This window comes from Aulonocara sp. 'chitande type north' Nkhata Bay, linkage group LG16 (genome assembly GCF_057382095.1).
Source record: "Aulonocara sp. 'chitande type north' Nkhata Bay isolate Kocher_YH1m ecotype deep benthic linkage group LG16, A_spYH_male_GT1.1, whole genome shotgun sequence".
In the NCBI taxonomy this organism is placed as follows: Eukaryota; Metazoa; Chordata; class Actinopteri; order Cichliformes; family Cichlidae; genus Aulonocara; species Aulonocara sp. 'chitande type north' Nkhata Bay.
This window is the reverse complement of record NC_141359.1, coordinates 10,364,602-10,385,695: the sequence shown is the minus strand read 5'-3', so window position 1 is coordinate 10,385,695 and position 21,094 is coordinate 10,364,602. Positions and strand designations below refer to the sequence as shown.

The 21,094-nt window shown below is 40.3% G+C and overlaps 1 protein-coding gene across 5 annotated transcripts in view; it reads left to right on the top strand.

Annotated features, from left to right (window-relative positions):
• LOC147311000 (MAGUK p55 subfamily member 4-like) overlaps window positions 1-20,354 on the top strand; it is a 34,047-nt gene extending 13,693 nt beyond the window's left edge. The window contains exons 6-21 of one of the 5 annotated variants that reach the window (XM_086266065.1): window positions 3,432-3,563; window positions 7,139-7,220; window positions 7,651-7,736; window positions 8,054-8,125; window positions 8,379-8,575; window positions 8,881-8,939; window positions 9,281-9,298; window positions 10,799-10,840; window positions 10,949-10,969; window positions 15,972-16,010; window positions 16,304-16,471; window positions 17,012-17,092; window positions 18,521-18,614; window positions 18,794-18,902; window positions 19,029-19,163; window positions 19,305-20,354. In XM_086266065.1, coding sequence (XP_086122191.1) covers window positions 3,432-3,563; window positions 7,139-7,220; window positions 7,651-7,736; window positions 8,054-8,125; window positions 8,379-8,575; window positions 8,881-8,939; window positions 9,281-9,298; window positions 10,799-10,840; window positions 10,949-10,969; window positions 15,972-16,010; window positions 16,304-16,471; window positions 17,012-17,092; window positions 18,521-18,614; window positions 18,794-18,902; window positions 19,029-19,163; window positions 19,305-19,490 — 1,521 coding nt within the window. In that variant the 3' untranslated portion in view covers window positions 19,491-20,354. Of the gene's footprint in view, window positions 1-3,431; window positions 3,564-4,100; window positions 4,396-4,841; window positions 7,574-7,650; window positions 7,737-8,053; window positions 8,126-8,378; window positions 8,576-8,880; window positions 8,940-9,280; window positions 9,299-10,798; window positions 10,841-10,948; window positions 10,970-15,971; window positions 16,011-16,303; window positions 16,472-17,011; window positions 17,093-18,520; window positions 18,615-18,793; window positions 18,903-19,028; window positions 19,164-19,304 lie in introns of those variants that run through there. The other 4 variants (XM_086266067.1, XR_015125312.1, XR_015125311.1 and 1 more) reach the window with 4 other exon arrangements.
• Window positions 20,355-21,094: the final 740 nt, after the last annotated feature.

Here is a 21,094-nt window from a genome sequence, read left to right as displayed (position 1 = left end):
CTGGCGACTTCTCTTCGATGACGGCGTCTCGATTTTGGCCGGGGAAGATGCACTCTGGGCCTTATGCATTACTAAATCTTGAAAACAGCGGTCGATGTAATCTTGGAGAGCGTCTAAACTCTCCCCGTTGTCCTCCAGGGTGTTAGAGATGATAACACAGATGTTGTTAGTTATATGACAATTGATTAGTATATTTGGTAATACTGAAGCTTGGGAAACCTTTGTTAAACTCTATGCTACCATTTGCTACCATTTGCTTTTTCTCCGCCAAAATCTCCGGCGTCTGACGTCACCTACAACATCACTTCCGTCACTTACCGTTCCCTTCCGACCCAAACAACATTAACTGCCACTGGAGCATCACTCTAGCCGCCTGAATGAGGGTGGGGGAGGTTAAATTTGCTATGTTGCAATGAGAGCTTAACTTGTGTCTCGCGAGCTTGCCCTGGGCTCAGTGAATCTGCGTTCGACTACTCCGCCTAGGCTGCACTGCTGAGTGCAGATCCACTGAGCGCTCAACACAGACAGCATCGTCAGAAGAAAAGTTGATAAAATAAATAAAAAATTTTGTATTGTTCGATACATATGCGTACCGAACCGAAAGCACTGTATCGAACGGTTCAATATCGATACGAGTATTGTTGCACCCCTAATATATATATATATATATATATATATATATATATTAGGGGTGCAACGATACACAAAATTCACGGTTCGGTTCGATACTTTGGTGTCACGGTTCGATATTTTTTCGATACAAAAAAATGTTCATGCATTTTTAATTTGTCATTTATTAAAATTATAAATATATATTTTAACTCAAAAGTACAGTTTTCAAATTTAACCCTAACCCTTGTGCGTGTTTTTTATTTTGACAGCGAATGCGCACCTGCGGACCACTTATGTGCAGCCCTGGTTATTTAGCTCATCATATTGCAGCCACAGAAATTCTTTTGTCCATGAAACCATAAAGCTGCACTTTCTTTTTGCCTTATAGTCTGATTTGTCATAACTTCTCCGTTTTGTGGTAAGCTTTTCTTTGGCTGTCACTTCTTCACCCTGACCTGTCTTATTTGGCTCAGCAGAACTGAAATGCTTTTACACGCTCACTCACATAAGCTCAGCGATTCTCTGCGCGATCAACCTCTCACATGTTTAAGCTGCGGGAGATTTCACTTGTCATGTTTGCATAGTAAGCTAACGATTAATAAGACGATGTCAGAGGAATTGGTGCACAAATTATCATCACTCACAGATCAGTGCTGTCGCTCTCTATACACAGTTCGCACGATTGCAAAGTGAAAGCAAAAAAACAAGCGCAAATTCAAACGCAACTTCAATGTCACATATTGACAGTGACTCACCGATGCCAATGACATAATTACCCAGCTACATTTCTGAAAGAATGCAAAAGCATTGACATATATATATCCTACAATAGCCCGACGGGCAGGGAAGAGATAGATTTTGGTAGCCCGACTGAAAAAATCGCTAGCTCCGGGACGTCGGGCTAGCGATATTGCAAGCCCTGTATCTGATTGAGGAATCACTCATCTTTGGAAAAGAGAGTTTATTACAGAGAAATGGCTCTTTCCAAAATAAAAGCTATACTATCCGCTTCTTCTGGGCTATATTCTCAGCAGCATAAGGAGAATCATGTGCTAACAGCTGTCTAAATGACTCGGCTAAAGTTAGTAGCATGCTTGTTGTTTTTGTCTTTGCACTAGGATGATGTCGGTGTAAATGTGCAGTCATATTCGTTGTGTTCCCACTAGTGCTTTCAGGTTAATCTCGTTGAAATGACCTTAACGCCACAACACGGCAAATCTCCGTTAACGAGCTACCGCCGATCGCTCAGTGCATGGGGCTAGACGGCAAACACGTTAACGAGCTAACTGCGCTAACACACTAGTTCACACCAATGTAATTGAGCATTGCATGGCACATCCAACATACTGTTTTACTTTAGTCCATGACTCGCTTACCTTCAGGGTCATACGTCACATGAAAACCAAAATAATTCCAAACGCCAGATCTGAATGAGGTTCAATTTGCCTGTTGCAAGTAGAGCTTAACTTCTGTCTCGCTAGCTTGCCCTGCTCTCTTCCTTCTGACTATGCGATCTGCGCTCGACAGTGCAGCCTAGGCGGAGTAGTCGAACACAGATTCACTGAGCGCTCAACACAGACAGCATCGTCAGAAGGAAAATTGATAAAATAAATTACAAATGTTGTATTGTTCGATACATATGCGTACCGAACCGAAAGCACTGTATCGAACGGTTCAATATCGATACGAATATCGTTGCACCCCTAATATATATATATAGATTCGTTTTATAGATTCATTTTAGAATCCATGTTCATCATGGCATGCCTTTCTTAACCTCTGGGGGGTCCTAGAAAAATGCATACACTATTGGGCTTAGAGCCACAAATCGACCACGCCATGAAAAGTGCCATAAAATATCTATATATTAATATTTTTTTCCACTTTAACCCTTGTATGGTGTTCGGGTCTGTGAGACCCGTGTTCAGTTTTTTTCAAAAGAAAAATTAAACAATTAATTATTTTTTCACGTGTAAATGTGTTGTGTCTTTCCACTCACTCCACTTGATTATAACTGATTTATTTATAACATTTTATATAAAAGAAAAACGAGAAGCACATTAATTCATAAATGTGATCTAACAAAGGTAAAGGGAAAAAATTAACCATGTTTGCTGTTCATATGTCTTGTAATTGGGATGAAGTAAACATCTGTTGAGTAATTTAACATAAAATTGTTTGATAGTGTTAATTTGGAAAGCCAAAACTCTAGCGGGTCCACCAGACCCATGAACACTGGCTGAGTAACAAAAATACGAACACCACACAAGGGTTAAATTAGCCAATCTTTTAGACCTACTTCTCCTTGAAATATTCATATCAAGTTTTAATTACATTTCGCGGATTTTAACCCTTTATATCCCGGTTTCGTCACATGGCCGCACTGTTTTTTTAGCCCCAAAAAACAAAGAAATCAAATATTTCCCAAAAGATACAATTCCAAGGCCCGGACTCCCGAGTACCACCAACATTCGGAAGATGGCCCATTATTTGGTTGTAATGACCGTGGAATGGGAAATAGCGTTTATAATGGGTTTCAATGGGGCACAAATCGACCACTAGGACCAATAGTGTAAGTTTATCTGTAGCTCAGCCACTGAAGCTAATTTAAGGGAGCCAGACTGGAATTTTGAAATATATGTAACCAGACTTTTTTTTGGAAAAGTTGGCTATATTCCGTTCAACACAGTGCAAATGGCGTGTATACGAACAATGAAAAATGGCACAAATCGACCCAAGACCACCCAGAGGTTAACTTATAACTTATATTTGAAGTTTCTGGTTACCCATTACTGATTATCTATCTCTCTGTATATCAGGCTCTCTTGTCATCTCATGACAGTGTTGCACAGTCAGACTATGAGCCTGTCTTACCCCCTCTGCCTGATGAAATACCAGAGGATGAGGAGGCAATGAGGATTGTGTGTCTTGTAAAGAACAACCAGCCTCTGGTAAGACATAAGCATTTTCCTCATAAATGTAAACTTTTGCTCAGAAATACAGTTTCGTTCGTGTCAGCTATAGAAACCTATAAATATACACAAATGTGTTTTTGTCATTTTTTGTCCTTGTTTTTTGTTTTAGATAAGCTAAGGTAGCTTAGCTTTCTATTTACATGGCGTTATTAGTCTCAATATCTATGTCGTCCAAAACTCTCTGAAAGAAAAATGACAAAAAACATTGCTTATAAGCACAATCCAGAGAGTGATTACATTTTCAAACAAACCAAACAAATTAGTAATATATTCCTGTAAGATAGGGATGCAGAAATGATCACTTTTGTTAAACAGAATCTATGAAGTCAACAAGATGGCTTGTTGACTTCATAGATTCGATGACAAATCTGAAGGTAGCCTTGCAAGGTGCCCTCAGATTAGTCATAAAGTAGTTAAGTCTTAAATTGCTTAAATATAAATTACATTATGTTAACTTTAAAATGTTCTAATAAACCCTAAAAACTCAAAGTTTCTCATCTTTCATTCATTAAGAGTGGAGAAGAGTGTAGAAGGAGTGTAGGAGAAATTCACAGCCGCTGGAGCAGCCTGCACCGCTTTACATTGGAACGCCTCATCCCTGCAAGAAGAGCTCAGTCAGGGGAGGAGCTCAGAGTGCCCGAAAGTGAAGCAAAGCTTCCCCTTGTTCATAAAGACGGCAGGTCCCACCCCTTTCTCCCTCGCTATGAATCCACAGGAAGTTGCTATTTGTGTTCACCAACTGTAAAACTTGGGAACAAAGGACTCAATCAGTCAGCTCCCTCTGTTTTGAACCCTGCTACCTGCACTGGTAAGAGGAGGAAGAACAGATGATGACAGTCCATACAATCACCAATCATCTGACCATTTTCATTTGATCATTCTTTGTCTGTATTTAAGCCATCAAATATAAAAAACAATGGCAACATATCATAGAAACGCAGGCCATCCATCAGTACCTTCACTAATCATAATCGAGGATTCATTCTTTCTTGTATCTAATCATTCTAGTATTTGGTACTTTCTGGGCAAATATTTTCATATGTCTAGCAATGGCAATGAAAGGCAACAACCACTTCATCTATCTTGGTGTCATTCCTCAGTGCAACTAAGTGTTCATTTCTTCATGAACCTGCCATCATCTGGCAGTCTATAAGTCTTTTGGGCTTTCCTGCCATTACATTTCTTTTCAGACATAGTTTGCTAATGTCTTTCTGTTCTCTTGAACTGCAAATTTATTTGGTGGTTCATTTTCAGAGGAACTCAAACCCAATGGGAAAGATGGTGCTTCAACCAGAGAAAGCAGTGATGACTACGCATACCCACCTCCTCCAATCCCAGCTTACAGTTTTAGCCTTCCCAACTCTCCTGTGTTGTACAAAAAAAATTCTACAGGAGGACAGTCAAAAAATATCCCCACACCTGGAAGGACCTCCTCTTGTCGTGGCATGAACCCTCTTAGATCTCGCACTGCTCCTTCTAGTCCTGCAGCTAGAAGGAGTACTCAGGAACAAGGGGTCAGCACTATCTCCAGAAGAGATGGTTGTCAAACCACTCAAACCAGACCTCATAACACACATCAGGAAGAGTCTTTAAATCATCCATTAATGTTCCACTACGCTACAGCTCCTCGTCACAATGAATGCCAGAACATATCAAAACGTAAACAAAATGTGCAGCAGCAGCAATCAAGACACCATAATCAGCCTGCTGAACTCAAGAAACAGTGCAGTGTGGAAGAGCTTAGGTCCACTGTTCAGATGGTGGCCAGCAGTATTGAACACAATAGTCAGGATGTACGCCAACTTGGTGAGAGGATGGTGGCAGCATCAGAGATGATCACAGACAGCGTGGAAGAGAACGCCCAGGCACTTAACCTGCTTGCCGAGGTGGTGGACAAGCTTCAGGGGCTAATCGTAACCAAAAAACACCTCGAGTCATCTCCTTCACAGACAAAGACACAACAATATCCACCCTCACCTCCTCCAAGGGTCTCCTCATTATCTCCAAAACTTGTCCGCAAATCTCCAATACCATACCCAGGCCCACTCTCACCATCTTCTTCCACTACTTTCTCCTCTTCTTCATCCACAAGTTCTTGTGCAGATGACTTTACAACATCTAGGAGTCCAACACAAATTAATGGTGGATCCAAAAGGATGGTGGCAGCTCCTCAGAGGGCAGGTAGGGGTGGTAATAATGGACAAGTGAGGTTCAACACTGGAACCATTTCAAGAGCTCCTCTGGAGGACCAACAAGACTGTAAGAGTACAGGCTGCTTAAAAACAAAGAAGAAGAAGAAGAAAGAGTAACTAGACTAAAAACAAACCTTTTCATCTCTTTCCAGCATTTGTACTGGAAAAACTGTGACAGTGACAAAAATACCTAATGTTTTAGTCTAAAAAGAAATATCAGCTACAACAACATATGGACTTTTTTTTTTTAATTTGAAGACTTTTTCGATTTTTCAAACAATCACTCAAAGGAACAAAAGCAAACAATATAAAGGTACAAAGCAATTTCTTTCTGTCTTATTTTCGTCATCTAGTCCAACTATTCTTAAAAAGTATGACAGCTTTCATTTTTTTCATCAGCTCTGATTTATTATTTTGGGTTCTTGACTATGATGGTCTGAATATATACATTGAGCAAAAAAGGAGGAAAGTGTTTAGGGTTAAATTTATTTTTAATAATATTTGTTATGGATTATTTTGTACATGTCGAACTGCATTCATCTTGACTTATTGTTTGTATATTTACGTGGTATCTATTGCACATCAAATACAGCAATAAAACCCTGTGGAAACACCTAAGAAGTTTTACATTATTCCACATATAGAAACATCAAAATTAATTTTCATGAGCACTGTTTTAGCGCCTGGTTGGAGCTTATGTAATTGGCATTTTTTAAAATAATTTAGCATTTTCATTTCCCAAAACTATGGTAGCAAATTTGCAGGACTACTAAAGTTATCCTTAATTTTCATGAGCCCTTGCTACCAGTTTGCTTCTAGCAATGGCCTGTAGTGGACATGGTATTGTGTTGATAGTGTTTACCTTTAGAGTCCCCATGATATTTTGATGTAATGCAAAATGAGTTAATATCAAATGCCCAAGCATTAAAATATAAAGAAAAAAACCCTTTAGTTATCTATTTAACTTTGATCTACCACCAGCACTAAACTGTGTGGCTTTGAGTTGAATGTATGTTCAGCTGCTGGGTGTATTATGTTAGTGTGTATATTGATATTCCTCACAAAATGGCACAAAAATGGAAGGCCTTATAAAAAAAATAATAATAATAACTGGCGTACAAGAAGAGCTTTTACTTAATTTGCTGATTTTTTAATGAGGATCTCATGAAGAGAAAATGTGTTTAAACAAAGTATTTATTATTTACTTTTAAAATCGTGTACTTTTAAAAATTAATTTAGTCAAAATTTTCCATTTGCTAATCTTAGAAAACATTTTGCCTTTGCCTTAAGGTCTCTTGTCACTATTTTTGCTTGCTTTTTACTTTGTTGTTAAATTTTGAACAACTCTCTATCTGTTAGGGTGCAACTATAAGAAAGGATGAGGCGACGGGAGATATCTCTATTGCCCGGGTGATTCATGGAGGATTGGCTGACCGCAGTGGTATACAAGTATTTTAAGTGTGTGTGTGTGTGTGTGTGTGTGTGTGTGTGTGTGTGTGTGTGTTACATGTTTAGACAGCTTTGTGAGGACAGAAAATTGACATGCCACTATACTTATACAGTCGCTTATAACAAAATGTCCGTCCGAGTTTGAAGGTGAATGTGGTTTTAGTGTCAGGGTTACAATTAGGTTATGGTTAGGTTTAGGCTGAGGGTTAAAGAAAGCAGTATGTCAATGAGATGTCCTCACTAAGATATGAAAATGTGTGTGTGTGTGTGTGTGTGTGTGTGTGTGTGTGTGTGTGTGTGTGTGTGTGTGTGTGTGTGTGTGTGTTGCATGTGCATTTTTGCTTATGTCTGTGTGTGAGAGATGAAAACATCACGCCTAGCAATAATATGTCTTAATAAATATGGGTTTTTGCCTGTATCAGGACTTCTACATCCTGGAGACCTATTAGTGGAGGTAAATGGAAACCCAGTGGTGGGCCTGGAACCAGAACAGGTCATCCATATACTGGTATGCTATCAGCATCTGCTAAAAATAAGAAAAACATTATTTAAAAGAAAATACTATTATCAATGCTATTGTATACATTTTAGAAATATTAAAGGCAGTTTTTACCACCTCATTCAAAAGCCATTTAAAGTAAAAAAAAAAAAAAAAAAGAAAAGAAAAGAAAAAAAAAGAAAACGAAAATGTTAAACACAAGCTTTATAGTATTAATAATATGTATAAATGATAGTATGACAACATGCTTGGTGAAAGCGTGTACATTTGATTATTAAAAATAATTCTCACCATGTATACTTCTTGTGTATGACTTTCCCTGTCAGGCCAATTCCCAAGGCACTATCCTGTTTAAAATCATTCCAAATCCATCTCAGGCCATCCTCAGCCAGACACCAGTAAGAAACACACACTTTATCACTTTACCTCCAGTATCACTTTATTAAAAGCACATTTTGTTGACATTAAACTTACTTATGAGCAGGAAAATCCCTGTACAATTACTGACATGATTCACTGATTGTTATTTTCCAGGCTGGTGTTCCAGGTTTAAAAACATGATTTCCCTCAGTACATCTGTGAATGTTTCACTTTTTGATTAATTTATTTTTTAATCTGCAATAAAACAAAGTTTATCTGTCTGTCTTCCAGGTATGTATGAGGGCAATGGTAGACTACTGCCCTCTGCAGGATTTTTCCATCCCATGTCCAGATGCAGGAATGGCATTCAGCAGAGGAGACCTTCTTCAGGTGGTTGACCAGTCAGATGGACAGTGGTGGCAAGCCAGGAAACTGCCATGTGCTACATCCTGCGCTGGTCTGATTCCCTCGGCCAGCATGCTGAAGAGGTGAGACGCACTCACATACTGTGAAGATGTGACGAACTTACAGGCCGCAGCCAGAGGAAGCGGTTAGTTTATAGATCTGACATTATGAGAGTAAGAAAACATTTATAATATAATTCTAAGTAACTTTAAAGGGCTACATCACTTTTATTCTGCACATTTAACTGATGGCAAAGCCTTAACACTGTTAGGTAAAGTTAGCTTATAATAATGTCAGAAAGAATATATCTTTGCAGTTTGGCTCCATGATTTTAGCTTAAGACTCTAATACATTGGTTGCATTTAACAATTTATTTCTCTTTCTACAGTAAACAGAGGGAACAATGGTGGTGTCAGCCTTTACAGGTTCATACCTGCATCAGACCACGTGAGGAATCATGGTTGTTATTATTAAACATGTGCTTATTTAATGGTTTATATATTATATGTACATTTATTGCAGAGTTGTTTGTAACTTGGATATTTCTCAGTAATGCCTAAAGTTTTACAAACCAGTGTGATTACATGAAGCACTTTTAATGTATTTTTTAGTCTTTAAAATATTTGAAAGATAAGTCAGTCACTACAAAAATAATTTGTTATTTTAAGTCGGTGTGTGCATAAAAGTTTTTTTTTCTCACCTGTGTGTAAATCTCTACCTGCTGTGACATAAAATGAGCAATGCTTTTAACGGCTGTTTATTTTTTCTGTTAACCCTGCTGCCCTTAGTGACCCTGACTGCTAACGGTGGGTGTGACATGTGAAACATCATCCATAATAGTCATTTAATGTCGTAGTTTAGTTCATTTTATTTTTCTGAGTGTGCTTGTTTGTTAGCTTGTTTTGATGACACCTTTTTTTATTATTATTATTCAGCACTAATTACTGTTATCTGCACTAACCTGTCAGTCAATTCCTAACACAGAGAGGTGTCGCTTAGGCTAATAACAAACCACCAATAACAAAAACAAGAAACCACAGAAGACTTTTTTTTAAATCATTGAATAAAACTATAATAATTGAGGTCTCTGAGACTATTAACAGAAACAATAATCTATACTACTGGTATACAATATCTCCCAAACATCACTTGTTCGTCATGTTAGGGAATATCTTGTAGTCAAAACCAGCTATCCATGCATGCATACTTATCCAGAGTCAATCACAGCTTTCATAGGATGAGAATTCTATGAGAAATCTATCCACAGGTCACCAATCTACCAAAGAGAGAAATACAAGCATTCGCACACATGAATCACCAATTGAACTACAGTGTTAATTAAGCTGCTTCTGCAGCTGCTTATTTCATCTTCTGAGAGATCTCAAAGGTAGAAACAAGAGCTAAGATCATGCCAGGCTGCTCCTTTCACAGTAACTGAAGTGTGTTATGTTGTGTTACAGTCTGTCACATTAACACTTTCAACCAAACATAGTTTTTTGTGCCTTTCAGCCATACAGTATGTTGTCTTTGTTGGTGTATTTAACCTTCCTGCCTTCTTGGGACCTTTTTGTGCCACTGCTATGTGTTAAATGGCTGCCATTTCCACTGTGTTCAGTGGAATATAACCAAACTTGCCACAGGATAGTTTTTACCTGTCAATGTTAATATTCCAGTGTGAATTCCTTAAATCAGCCTAAAATGGCTGAGCAGCAGAAATCCCCACACCCATCACCCTGGGGACCATTTTCTGCCCATTGACTTCCATTATAAACGCTATTTTTCAACCCCAAATTATCATCATATGATTTTATTTTTTCTTCTTTTCTTGGATGTCAATGAAGACTCAGGGCCTTGAAGTTTTAATTTTTAAATTGCAAAAAAAATGCAAAAAAAATAATGGCAGGTCAAAATGTATGTTGGTGCCAATCTTTGGTCCATCTAAAGGCCTACTTATAATGACAATCACATATTACTTCAACTGGTTTTTTGTGGAAATATTTAGTTTCGTTTTTTGGTTTTTGGGGCTTATAACACAGGGCGCTCATGTAATAACACTGGGATTTGAAGGGTGAAAACAACGAAAATATAATTAAAACTTTACATGAATATTTCAGGGAGAAGTAGTTTTACAAGGTTGGCTAATTTAAAGTGGAATAAAATATGGATATATGGTCTTTTTATGGCGTGGCTGAGAATGGTCCCTAGGGTGATGGGTGTGAGTTTTTTAAAGGATGGCAGGAGGGTTAAACCCAGCTACATGTATGTGAAAATAAGCTTTAACTAACTTTTCTGTTATTTTGTTCCAGAGGAAAATCCTGCAAATTCTGATGAGAAACATGCAATAACAGGTGAACATAATAAATACATATTCATATATATTTTAAATATTTAGTTTTTATATACGAAAGCTATGCATTATTCAACAACCCATTGAATGTCACTATTTTTTTTTTCAGATCTGGAGGAAATAAATTTTGGTAGGTAAGTCTGTCCAGTGATGAATGTGTAAAAAGTGCAACCTTTTGATTGCATGACACTCATTGCTGTTCCTTTCTATTTCTTAGTGGGGGTTTTTCTCATATTTATGTCTATTGAGTTTCTCATCAATACTTTAGAGTGACAGACAACCAAACAACAAATTCTTTACACATGAAGTTGAAAAGATAAATTATTTAAAACAAACAAACAAAAAAATATATGTATAATATAAAAAAAAAAAATCCCCACTCGCCCCTGTGGGCAGTCAATCCTTCAAGCTCGGGTCCTCTACCAGAGGCCTGGGAGCTTGAGGGTCCTGCGCAGTATCTTAGCTGTTCCCAGGACTGCGCTCTTCTGGACAGAGATCTCCGATGTTGTTCCCGGGATCTGCTGGAGCCACTCGCCTAGCTTGGGAGTCACCGCACCTAGTGCTCCGATTACCACGGGGACCACCGTCACCTTCACCCTCCACATCTTCTTGAGCTCTTCTCTGAGCCCTTGGTATTTCTCAAGCTTCTCGTGTTCCTTCTTCCTGATGTTGCTGTCATTCGGAACCGCTACATCGATCACTATGGCCGTCTTCTCATGTTTGTCTACCACCACTATGTCTGTATCTGGAAGTCCCACAGGATCTTAGCTTGGTCATTCTCCATCACCCTTGGGGGCATCTCCCATTTTGACCTCGGGACTTCCAGGTTATACTCGGCACAGATGTTCCTGTACACTATGCCGGCCACTTGGTTATGGCGTTCCATGTATGCCTTGCCTGCTAGCATCTTACACCCTGCTGTTATGTGCTGGATTGTCTCTGGAGCATCTTTACACAGCCCGCACCTGGGGTCTTGCCTGGTGTGATAGACCCCAGCCTCAATGGATCTTGCGCTTAGTGCTTGTTCCTGTGCTGCCATGATTAGTGCCTCTGTGCTGTCTTTCAGTCCAGCTTTGTCCAGCCACTGGTAGGATTTCTGGATATCAGCCACCTTCTCTACCTGCCGGTGGTACATACCGTGCAGGGGCCTGTCATTCCATGATGGTTCCTCGCCTTCCTCCACTTTCTTGGGTTTCTGCTGCCTGAGGTATTCATTGAGCACTCGGTCAGTTGGGGCCATCTTCGTGATGTATTCGTGGATGTTCCTTGTCTCATCCTGGACTGTGGTGCTGACACTCACCAGTCCCCGGCCCCCTTCCTTCCGCTTAGCGTACAGCCTCAGGGTGCTGGACTTGGGGTGAAACCCTCCATGCATGGTAAGGAGCTTTCTTGTCTTGATGTTAGTGGCTTCTATCTCCACCTTTGGCCAACTTATTATGCCAGCAGGGTACCTGATCACGGGCAGGGCGTAGGTGTTGATAGCCCGGATCTTGTTATTACCATTCAGCTGATTCCTCAGGACTTGCCTGACCCTCTGCATGTACTTGGTGGTTGCAGCTTTCCTAGCGGCCTCTTCATGGTTCCCATTCACCTGTGGGATCCCCAGGTACTTGTAACTGTCCTCTATGTCGGCAATGTTGCCTTCTGGTAGTTTGATCCCCTCCATTCTGACTACCTTCCCTCTCTTTGTTACCATCCGACTACACTTCTCCAGCCGAACGACATTCCGATGTCATTGCTGTATATCCTGGTGGTGTGGATCAGTGAATCAATGTCTCGTTCACTCTTGGCATACAGCTTGATGTCATCCATGTACAGGAGGTGGCTGACAACTGCTCCATTCCGTAGTCGGTATCCATAGCCAGTCTTGTCATTTATCTCTCTGAGGGGGTTCAGGCCTATGCAGAACAACAGTGGGGACAGAGCATCTCTTTGGTAGATCCCGCACTTGATGGTGACTTGTGCTATGGGCTTGAGGTTGGCCTCCAGTGTTGTCCGCCACATCCCCATTGAGTTCCTGATGAAGGCTCTCAGGGTCCGGTTAATCTTATATAGTTCTAGGCATTCCAGGATCCAGGTGTGGGGCATTGAGTCATAGGCCTTCTTGTAATCAATCCAGGCAGGACAGGTTGGTCAGTCTGGTCCTGCAGTCTCAGCTGACTGCTTGGTCTGCCAGTAGCTGTTGTTTTGTGCCTCTGGTATTCTTGTCCATCCCTTTCTGTGCCCCGCTTATGTGTTGACCCATGTGCCTGTTCATCTTAGCCACTATGATGCCTGACAGGAGCTTCCACATGGTGCTGAGGCAGGTTATTGGTCGGTAGTTGGAGGGGACCGGTGCCTTCTGGGGGTCCTTGAGGATCAGGACTGTCCAGCCTTCAGTTAGCCATTCCGGGTGTCTCTCGTCAACTAGCAGCTGGTTCATTTGTGCTGCCAGGCGCTTGTGGAGTGCAGTCAGCTTCTTCAGCCAGTAGGCGTGAACCATGTCAGGGCCTGGTGCTGTCCAACTCTTAATACTGGAGACCCTTTCTTGGATATCTGCCACTGTGATGGTTACTGGACCCTGTTCGGGGAGGTCGCTGTGGTCTGCCTTCAGATCCACTAGCCACTGAGCATTGCCGTTATGGGTTGCGTCCTTCTTCTATATGCTCTTCCAGTATTGCTCCGTCTCCAGACTTGGTGGTGCTGTTCTCTTATTGTTCCCTTGCCACTGAGAGTACACCTTTGCTGGTTCTGTGGAGAAGAGAGATGGACCGATCCGATATTACGTATCGGTATCAGTCCGATACTGACCTAAATTACTGGATCGGATATCGGAGAGAAATAAAAAATGTAATCCGATCCATTAAATATCAGAAAAGCACCTCACAAAACTTGCAACACGGCGTAACTCGACTCATAACCGTAGCATGTCGGAGCAGTGTGTTCACGTGATAGAGCGGCTATGTGTATTTGTAGCCTCGCTACAAAACCAGAATTTCATCTCCGATGAAGTGATCCCAGAGAGAAGTAAAGCAAGTGTGTAAGTTCGTCTCTGAATGTTTGTAAAGCATTCCAGTGTTAAGCTTAACAACTGATATATGGAGCGACTGCCTTTTAATGAATAATTATCTGAATCTTACACCCAAAGTTGTAATCTTGTGTAAAATATATAGAAGTCCATTACTGTATATAGTAACTATTAAGTCTAATATACCCTAATAAGCTATACTACCTTTTCCTTTGGGAAGATACCATTTGTGCAGTCTGCAATTCTGTAGAAGAAAGATGTTGAATCTATTTAATTATTCTTGAAAAATAATTGATTTCTGTGCATTTTTTTTCTAACCTGCATCAAATTAAAGTTGATTACGTCGATTAAGCATCATGAGATGGAGGGTGGGGGGTGGTTCCCTATTTTTTTTGCTGGGAGTTTGCAACCCTATTAGTTAGGTTGCTTAATATTTCTACTAAGTACTCTTTAAAATACCAGAATAGGGAGGATGGAGTAGGTTTAAGTTTATTAGATTGATCAGTATTGCTGAACTATGAAATATTTTGTTGTATTTTTTACATACAGGTATAACAGAATAGCTTTAGTGTTGTTGTTTATTTAAACTTGAGTATGAACTTATACAAAATGCAGCAAGATATTAAAAAAACAGTTTTATTGATTAAAAAACACTATATCAGATTCATATCGGTATCGGCAGATATCAAAATTTATGATATCGGTATCGGACATAAAAAAGTGGTATCGTGCCATCTCTAGTGGAGAACAGCTGGTTTATTCTCCTGCCTTCTATCTCTCTGGTGTACCTCCTCAAGTGGCTGGCCAAGGCTGTGAGTCTTTGCTTGGCAGTTTCCAAGGCCTCCGGTATGGACAGTTTCCTGTACTTCTTAGGCACCTTCCTCATTGCGCCTTTCTGCATCTCCGATAGTTGGCTAACCTCCCTCCGTGCTACTTTGATCTTAGCCTCTAGCCTCCTTCTCCATGGAGGGTACTGCCCCTTGTGGCTGTTCAACTTGTAGCCAAGCATCTCGCTGATCACTGCTGCCATATTGTAGATCAGCTTGTTAGTGTCGGTAATCATGGCTGTAGGTATCGTCCGTAGTGCTGCATTAACATCATCTAGCAGACCTTCTGAGGGTACTTCACGTAATCTTGGTAACCGGCTATGGGGGGTCCAGGTTTCAAGCTTGGCCATGATCCTATCTTTCAGGTCAGTTCATCTCGCACTCAACGATCCTTCTCCTATCGCACTTGGGGCATGGTACCCAATCTCGAGTGGCCCCCTGACCTGGCGTCCTGGTTCCCCCTTGCCGTAGCATTTATGTTGTACCTCATCAATCTCTAGCTGTGAGAGCAGTCCCTTCTTTCGAATGTTGGAACACTGAGCTACTAGTTGTTTCGCCGTGTGGATGTTGGGTATCGAAGAATCCATAGGTCCCTCATCCTATTCATCTAACCCCTTCCGCCAGGGTTACTTGCGTAGTAGCATTCCAACAACGCCTTGTTTTTGTCTCTTGCCCACCGATGCCTTCTTGTTCCAGTAGCCCACTTCTCGTCAGGGTGCCCTGGTTCCTCAACACCTGACGCGGACCTTGTTGAACTTGTACTACTGGAACTTATTGAGGACGCGGCCAGGAATCCCGTCCGGACCAGTAGCTTTGCGTGCGTTCACCCTCCTGAAGCACTTCTGCACATCCTCCTCAGACATAGTGTTCGCGCGAACATCTCCAGGGTTTTTGATTTGGGAAGGATTTAACTGTTCTGGATGGGACGACATCTTCCACGCATTTTCTGATGAATCCGCAGACTGAATCTGTGTACTCATCAATATCATTAGCAGCCACGTGAAACATTTCCCAGTCCGCATGATCAAAACAGTCCCACAGCGTAGACTCTTTTTGTATATGTACTTGTTTATTCCGAGTCATAATTCGATAAAATTATTTTAATGAAAATTTTAAATGGCGGTAATTTAGGTGCATTTTTAATATGACCATGAAAATTAAGGTCAGGCTTACAAACAAAAAATAAAATGTAGTAAATACATATAAAAATAAATGCTTACTTGTTTCTGTACTTAATAAAAAGAAGAAATGTACTGCCTGGTGATAAATCTAGGAGTTTGAATGTTTCTTTCCTTCAGATGAAGCTGAATCTGATGTTACTGATGGAATCTACCTGGGTAAGACATATATGCTATTCAGATAATTAGGTAGTATTTAAGTAGTCATTAAGTGGGTAGCACTGATAATAAAATCTATACTGAAGGATGGATTTAATAAGACAAGTTATTATTTAATAATAAATTCCTACAATCTAATGAAATCATATCTATAGAAAATATATATTATCAATAATAAATCATTTTACTGCTGTCTCTAAACTTTGGTAACGTTCACCTTATAAGGAGAAGTGTGTGTGAGAAGTGTGTCAAGTTTATTAAGTGAAACTAAAAGTGCTCTTTAACCTCACCAGCTGGTTTCCGTCGAAGTTTCCGTGTCTGGAAGAGGACTTCCTACAGGAAGCGACGACAGTCGTGCACCACCTGCTCCCCCAACACCAATGCTTTGTCCACCCCCTATGAGGAAGTGGTTTTGTACCAGCGCCCTCCTCAGGAGAACCACCGCCTCATCATCCTCGTTGGTGAGATGAATAACTGCATTAATAACACATGAATGCTTCCATGAGAAATCAATCACTGCCTCCCAGCTGACCCTGAAATTATGGAATGTCGGTAAAGTGTTTCAAATAGACCTCCCACCTCATGTCAAAAGACAACTGCAGCACAAAATTGCTGAACAGAATAAAGATTAACAAAATCTGAGATTATCAATTGATCTTGAGACCCTCTGTAATAGAAGCCTCTCTGTATGCTTAGATTTTTCACTGGTTTCTTGAATACTGAATTGCTGGCATAACTACAGTAGTCCTTTGAATTAAGTACTTATCTAATTATAATACATACAATAAATAATGCTTTACTTTATGTACTGTTCAACACACTGGTCTCATCCTTGTATCAGGAGAATGTTTGAAATCGTTTCACTTCTACTGTAACAGCACCTGCTGTTTTCTCCTTGTTTGAAAAAGTTTATTCTCCAGCATTCTTGTCCGTCTCTGTATGCATATCTTTGGAAGTCTGAAGGAGATTCCTACCAGTTCATTATTTGTTCTTCTGCACAGGTGCTTCAGGAGTTGGAGTAAATGAACTTAGGAAGAGACTCATCAAACTGAATCCTTCGACATTCCAGGGACCAGTGCCTCGTATGTGCCTTTTACTTAACACGTGTGAGGTTTTCCTAATGAAATCAAATGAACCTGTTCTTCTCATTTTAAATGACAATAAAAAGAGGGCTCTACATTTAAAAAAAAAGAAATATATGTTTTTGTTTTGTTTGTTTTTAAACATCTGGAATATTATCATGGACTGTGTGTGAGGATGGTTGTGAGATTTGAAGTCACCTGTTGGTTTGCAGTTGAGCCCAGTTTGGTATAATTACTTATGAGAAGTGTCTTGTGACTTCCAGATAAGAAGCATGACTTACTGGCTTTGACACTCTTGAAAAAAAATATTTAGCTCAATAGCGGAGGAGGTAGTAAAGTCATGAAAGTGATTTTACCTGCTTTACATACTTATTAGGGGTGCAACGATACACAAAATTCACGGTTCGGTATTTTTTCGATACAAAAAAATGTTCATGCTTTTTTAATTTGTCATTTATTAAAATTATAAATATATATTTTAACTCAAATGTACAGTTTTTAAATTTAATGTTACTGGAACAACAAAGGGATAAAATAATAAATCTATCTGATCGAGAAATCACTCATCTTTGGAAAAGAGAGTTTATTACAGAGGAATGGCTCTTTCCAAAATAAAAGCTATACTATACGCTTCTTCTGGGCTATATTCTCAGCAGCATATTAAACATATCAGGTCCCCATAAGGAGAATCATGTGCTAACTTCTGTCTAAATGACTCGGGTAAAGTTTGTAGCATGCGTGCTTGTTGTTTTTGTCTGCTTCCACTTGTCTTTGCACTAGGATGATGTCGGAGTAAATGTGCAGTCATATTCATTGTGTTCCCACTAGTGCTGTCAGCGTTAATCTGAAATGACGTTAACGTCACAACACGCCAAATCTCCGTTAACGAGCTACCGCGGATCGCCCCGTGCGTGGGGCTGGACGGCGTCAACACGTTAACAAGCAAACTGCACTAACGCAGTGGTTCCCACCCATGTAATTGAGCATTGCGTGGCACATCCGACATACTGTTTTACTTTTGTCCATGACGCGCTTACCTTCAGGGTCATACGTCACATGAAGACCAAAATAGTTCCAAACGCCAGATATGAATGGGGGAGGTTAAATTTGCCATGTTGCAACGAGCTTAACTTCTGTCTTGCTAGCTTGTGCAGCGCTCAGTGGATCTGCGCTCGACAGTGCAACCTAGGCGGAGTAGTCTAACGCAGATCCACTGAGCTCTCAACACAGACAGCATCGTCAGAAGAAAAGTTGATAAAATAAATTAAATAATTTTGTATTGTTCGATACATATGCGTACCGAACTGAAAGCACTGTATCGAACGGTTCAATATCGATACGAGTATCGTTGCACCCCTAATATTTATACTGCTGTTTTCACTGTGACTAATTATTAATATAAACGTTCTGATTGGTCTGTTCTTCTAGACACCACTCGCTCAATCAGAGCAGGGGAGCAGAACGGTAGAGAGTACCACTTTGTTACCAAAGAACTGTTTGAGTACATGGTCTGCAACCACAGGCAAGATTTTATTCCTTTACTATAAATTTTGCTAATGTTCTTGGTGTTGATTGTCATGATTTTTGGGGATTTTTGTTCAAATTTTAGGGAATTATATAAGTTTATTATTTATTTAACTATAATTGTATGCTGTTTTTGCACGTGTGGATGTATGAATGTGTGTGTGTACATGTGTTCAGATTTTTGGAATATGGGGAGAGTAAAGGTCAGCTGTATGGAATTAGCACTGATGCCATTGATGAGGTGCTAAAACGAGGGCGGATGTGTATCATTGACGCCGAGCCCCATGTGAGTCTCATGTAACACAGATTCACTTATTTCATGTATTCTGAACAGTCTCTAAGTTTTCTGTGAAGCTTTTTGTTTGCATATGATTGAAAAAGCTTTGGTGTTAATATAGTATTTTATTTCCAGAGCATCCAGCTGTTGCGAACAAAGAAATTTAAACCCTATGTAATTTTCATCAAACCACCCAGCCCAGACAGACTCAGGGAAACTCGCAGAGATGCTCGAATCATCACCAATTATGCCATCAACAGAGTTTTCTCAGTAAGAGCATAAAAAAAAAATTATATGTGTGTGTGAGTGTGAGTGAGTGAGAGAGAGAGAGAGAGAGCAGCTGCTTATGAAAAAGAAAAGCAAAAGCATGAATGTTATTTAAAACTGACAATAATAATAATGTCGTTTTAGGAGGAAGACTTTGCAGAGCTTGAAGAGACATCAAAGCCGATTGAAGCAAAGTACAAGCAGTTTTTTGACAGTGTCCTGGTGAACGATGACCTACAGGACGCTTGCATAGAGCTCTGTTCCATCATTCAGCAGGCACAGGATGAACCACAGTGGATACCTGTAAGCTGGGGAAGAGCAGAGGATTAGCACAGGGGAAGAATAAAATACTAAAGAGATACAAAATGACAACGTGAAAGTGAAATAAGAAGAAACAGGCAGAAATAAGTATTTAAAGACACGGTGAAATCCTCAGAGCAGAACATAAGGATAATACATTTATAAGGGATGAACAGATAATCAGTCATATGATTATGATGTGACACTATCCATGATGTCATATCTTTGCAATTTGGGAACAAAACTCTTTATTTGTATCCAGTGGTTGGTAACCCTAGCAACAGTTTGTTGTTTCATGTTACATGCTGTTACATGGTGTTGAACACTACACTTTAATTATATTTCATATAATCACTCCCACTTTTGATGCTGTTTTTTTCAGTGACAGCTGTTCAATGTATTTACTTTCAGTCTTTCAGTCTTTGCCTCTCTGTGCTGTAGTGATATCTTATTGGTATGTTATTGGTATGTTGTGGTTTAGAGGCTAAGTAGGCTGCATTTTTAATTTGAAATGTACAGTGGGCAAAAAAGTATGTAGTCAGCCACCGATTGTGCAAGTTCCCCCACTTAAAATTATGACAGAGGTCAGTAATTTGCACCAGAGGTACACTTCAACTGTGAGAGACAGAATGTGAAAAAAAAATCCATGAATTCACATGGTAGGATTTGTAAAGAATTTATTCGTAAATTAGGGTGGAAAATAAGTATTTGGTCACCTCAAACAAGGAAAATCTCTGGCTCTCACAGACCTGTAACGTCTTCTGTAAGAAGCTTTTCTGTCCCCCACTCGTTACCTGTATGAATGGCACCTGTTTGAACTCATCATCTGTATAAAAGACACCTGTCCACAGCCTCAAACAGTCAGACTCCAAACTCCGCCATGGCCAAGACCAAAGAGCTTTCGAAGGACACCAGGAAAAGTATTGTAGACCTGCACCAGACTGGGAAGAGTGAATCTACAATAGGCAAGCAGCTTGGTGTGAAAAAATCAACTGTGGGAGCAATCATCAGAAAATGGAAGACATACAAGACCACTGATAATCTCCCTCGATCTGGGGCTCCACGCAAGATCTCATCCCATGGGGTCAAAATGATCATGAGAACGGTGAGCAAAGATCCCAGAACCACACGGGGGGACCTGGTGAATGACCTGCAGAGAGCTGGGACCAAAGTAACAGAGGTCACCATCAGTAACACACTACAACGGCAGGGAATCAAATCCCGCAGTGCCAGACGTGTTCCGCTGCTGAAGCCAGTGCATGTCCAGGCCCGTCTGAAGTTTGCCAGAGAGCACATGGATGATACAGCAGAGGATTGGGAGAATGTCATGTGGTCAGATGAAACCAAAGTAGAACTTTTTGGTATAAACTCAACTCGTCGTGTTTGGAGGAAGAAGAATACTGAGTTGCATCCCAAGAACACCATACCTACTGTGAAGCATGGGGGTGGAAACATCATGCTATGGGGCTGTTTTTCTGCCAAGGGGACAGGACGACTGATCCGTGTTAAGGACAGAATGAATGGGGCCATGTATCGTGAGATTTTGAGCCAAAACCTCCTTCCATCAGTGAGAACTTTGAAGATGAAACGAGGCTGGGTCTTCCAACATGACAATGATCCAAAACACACCGCCC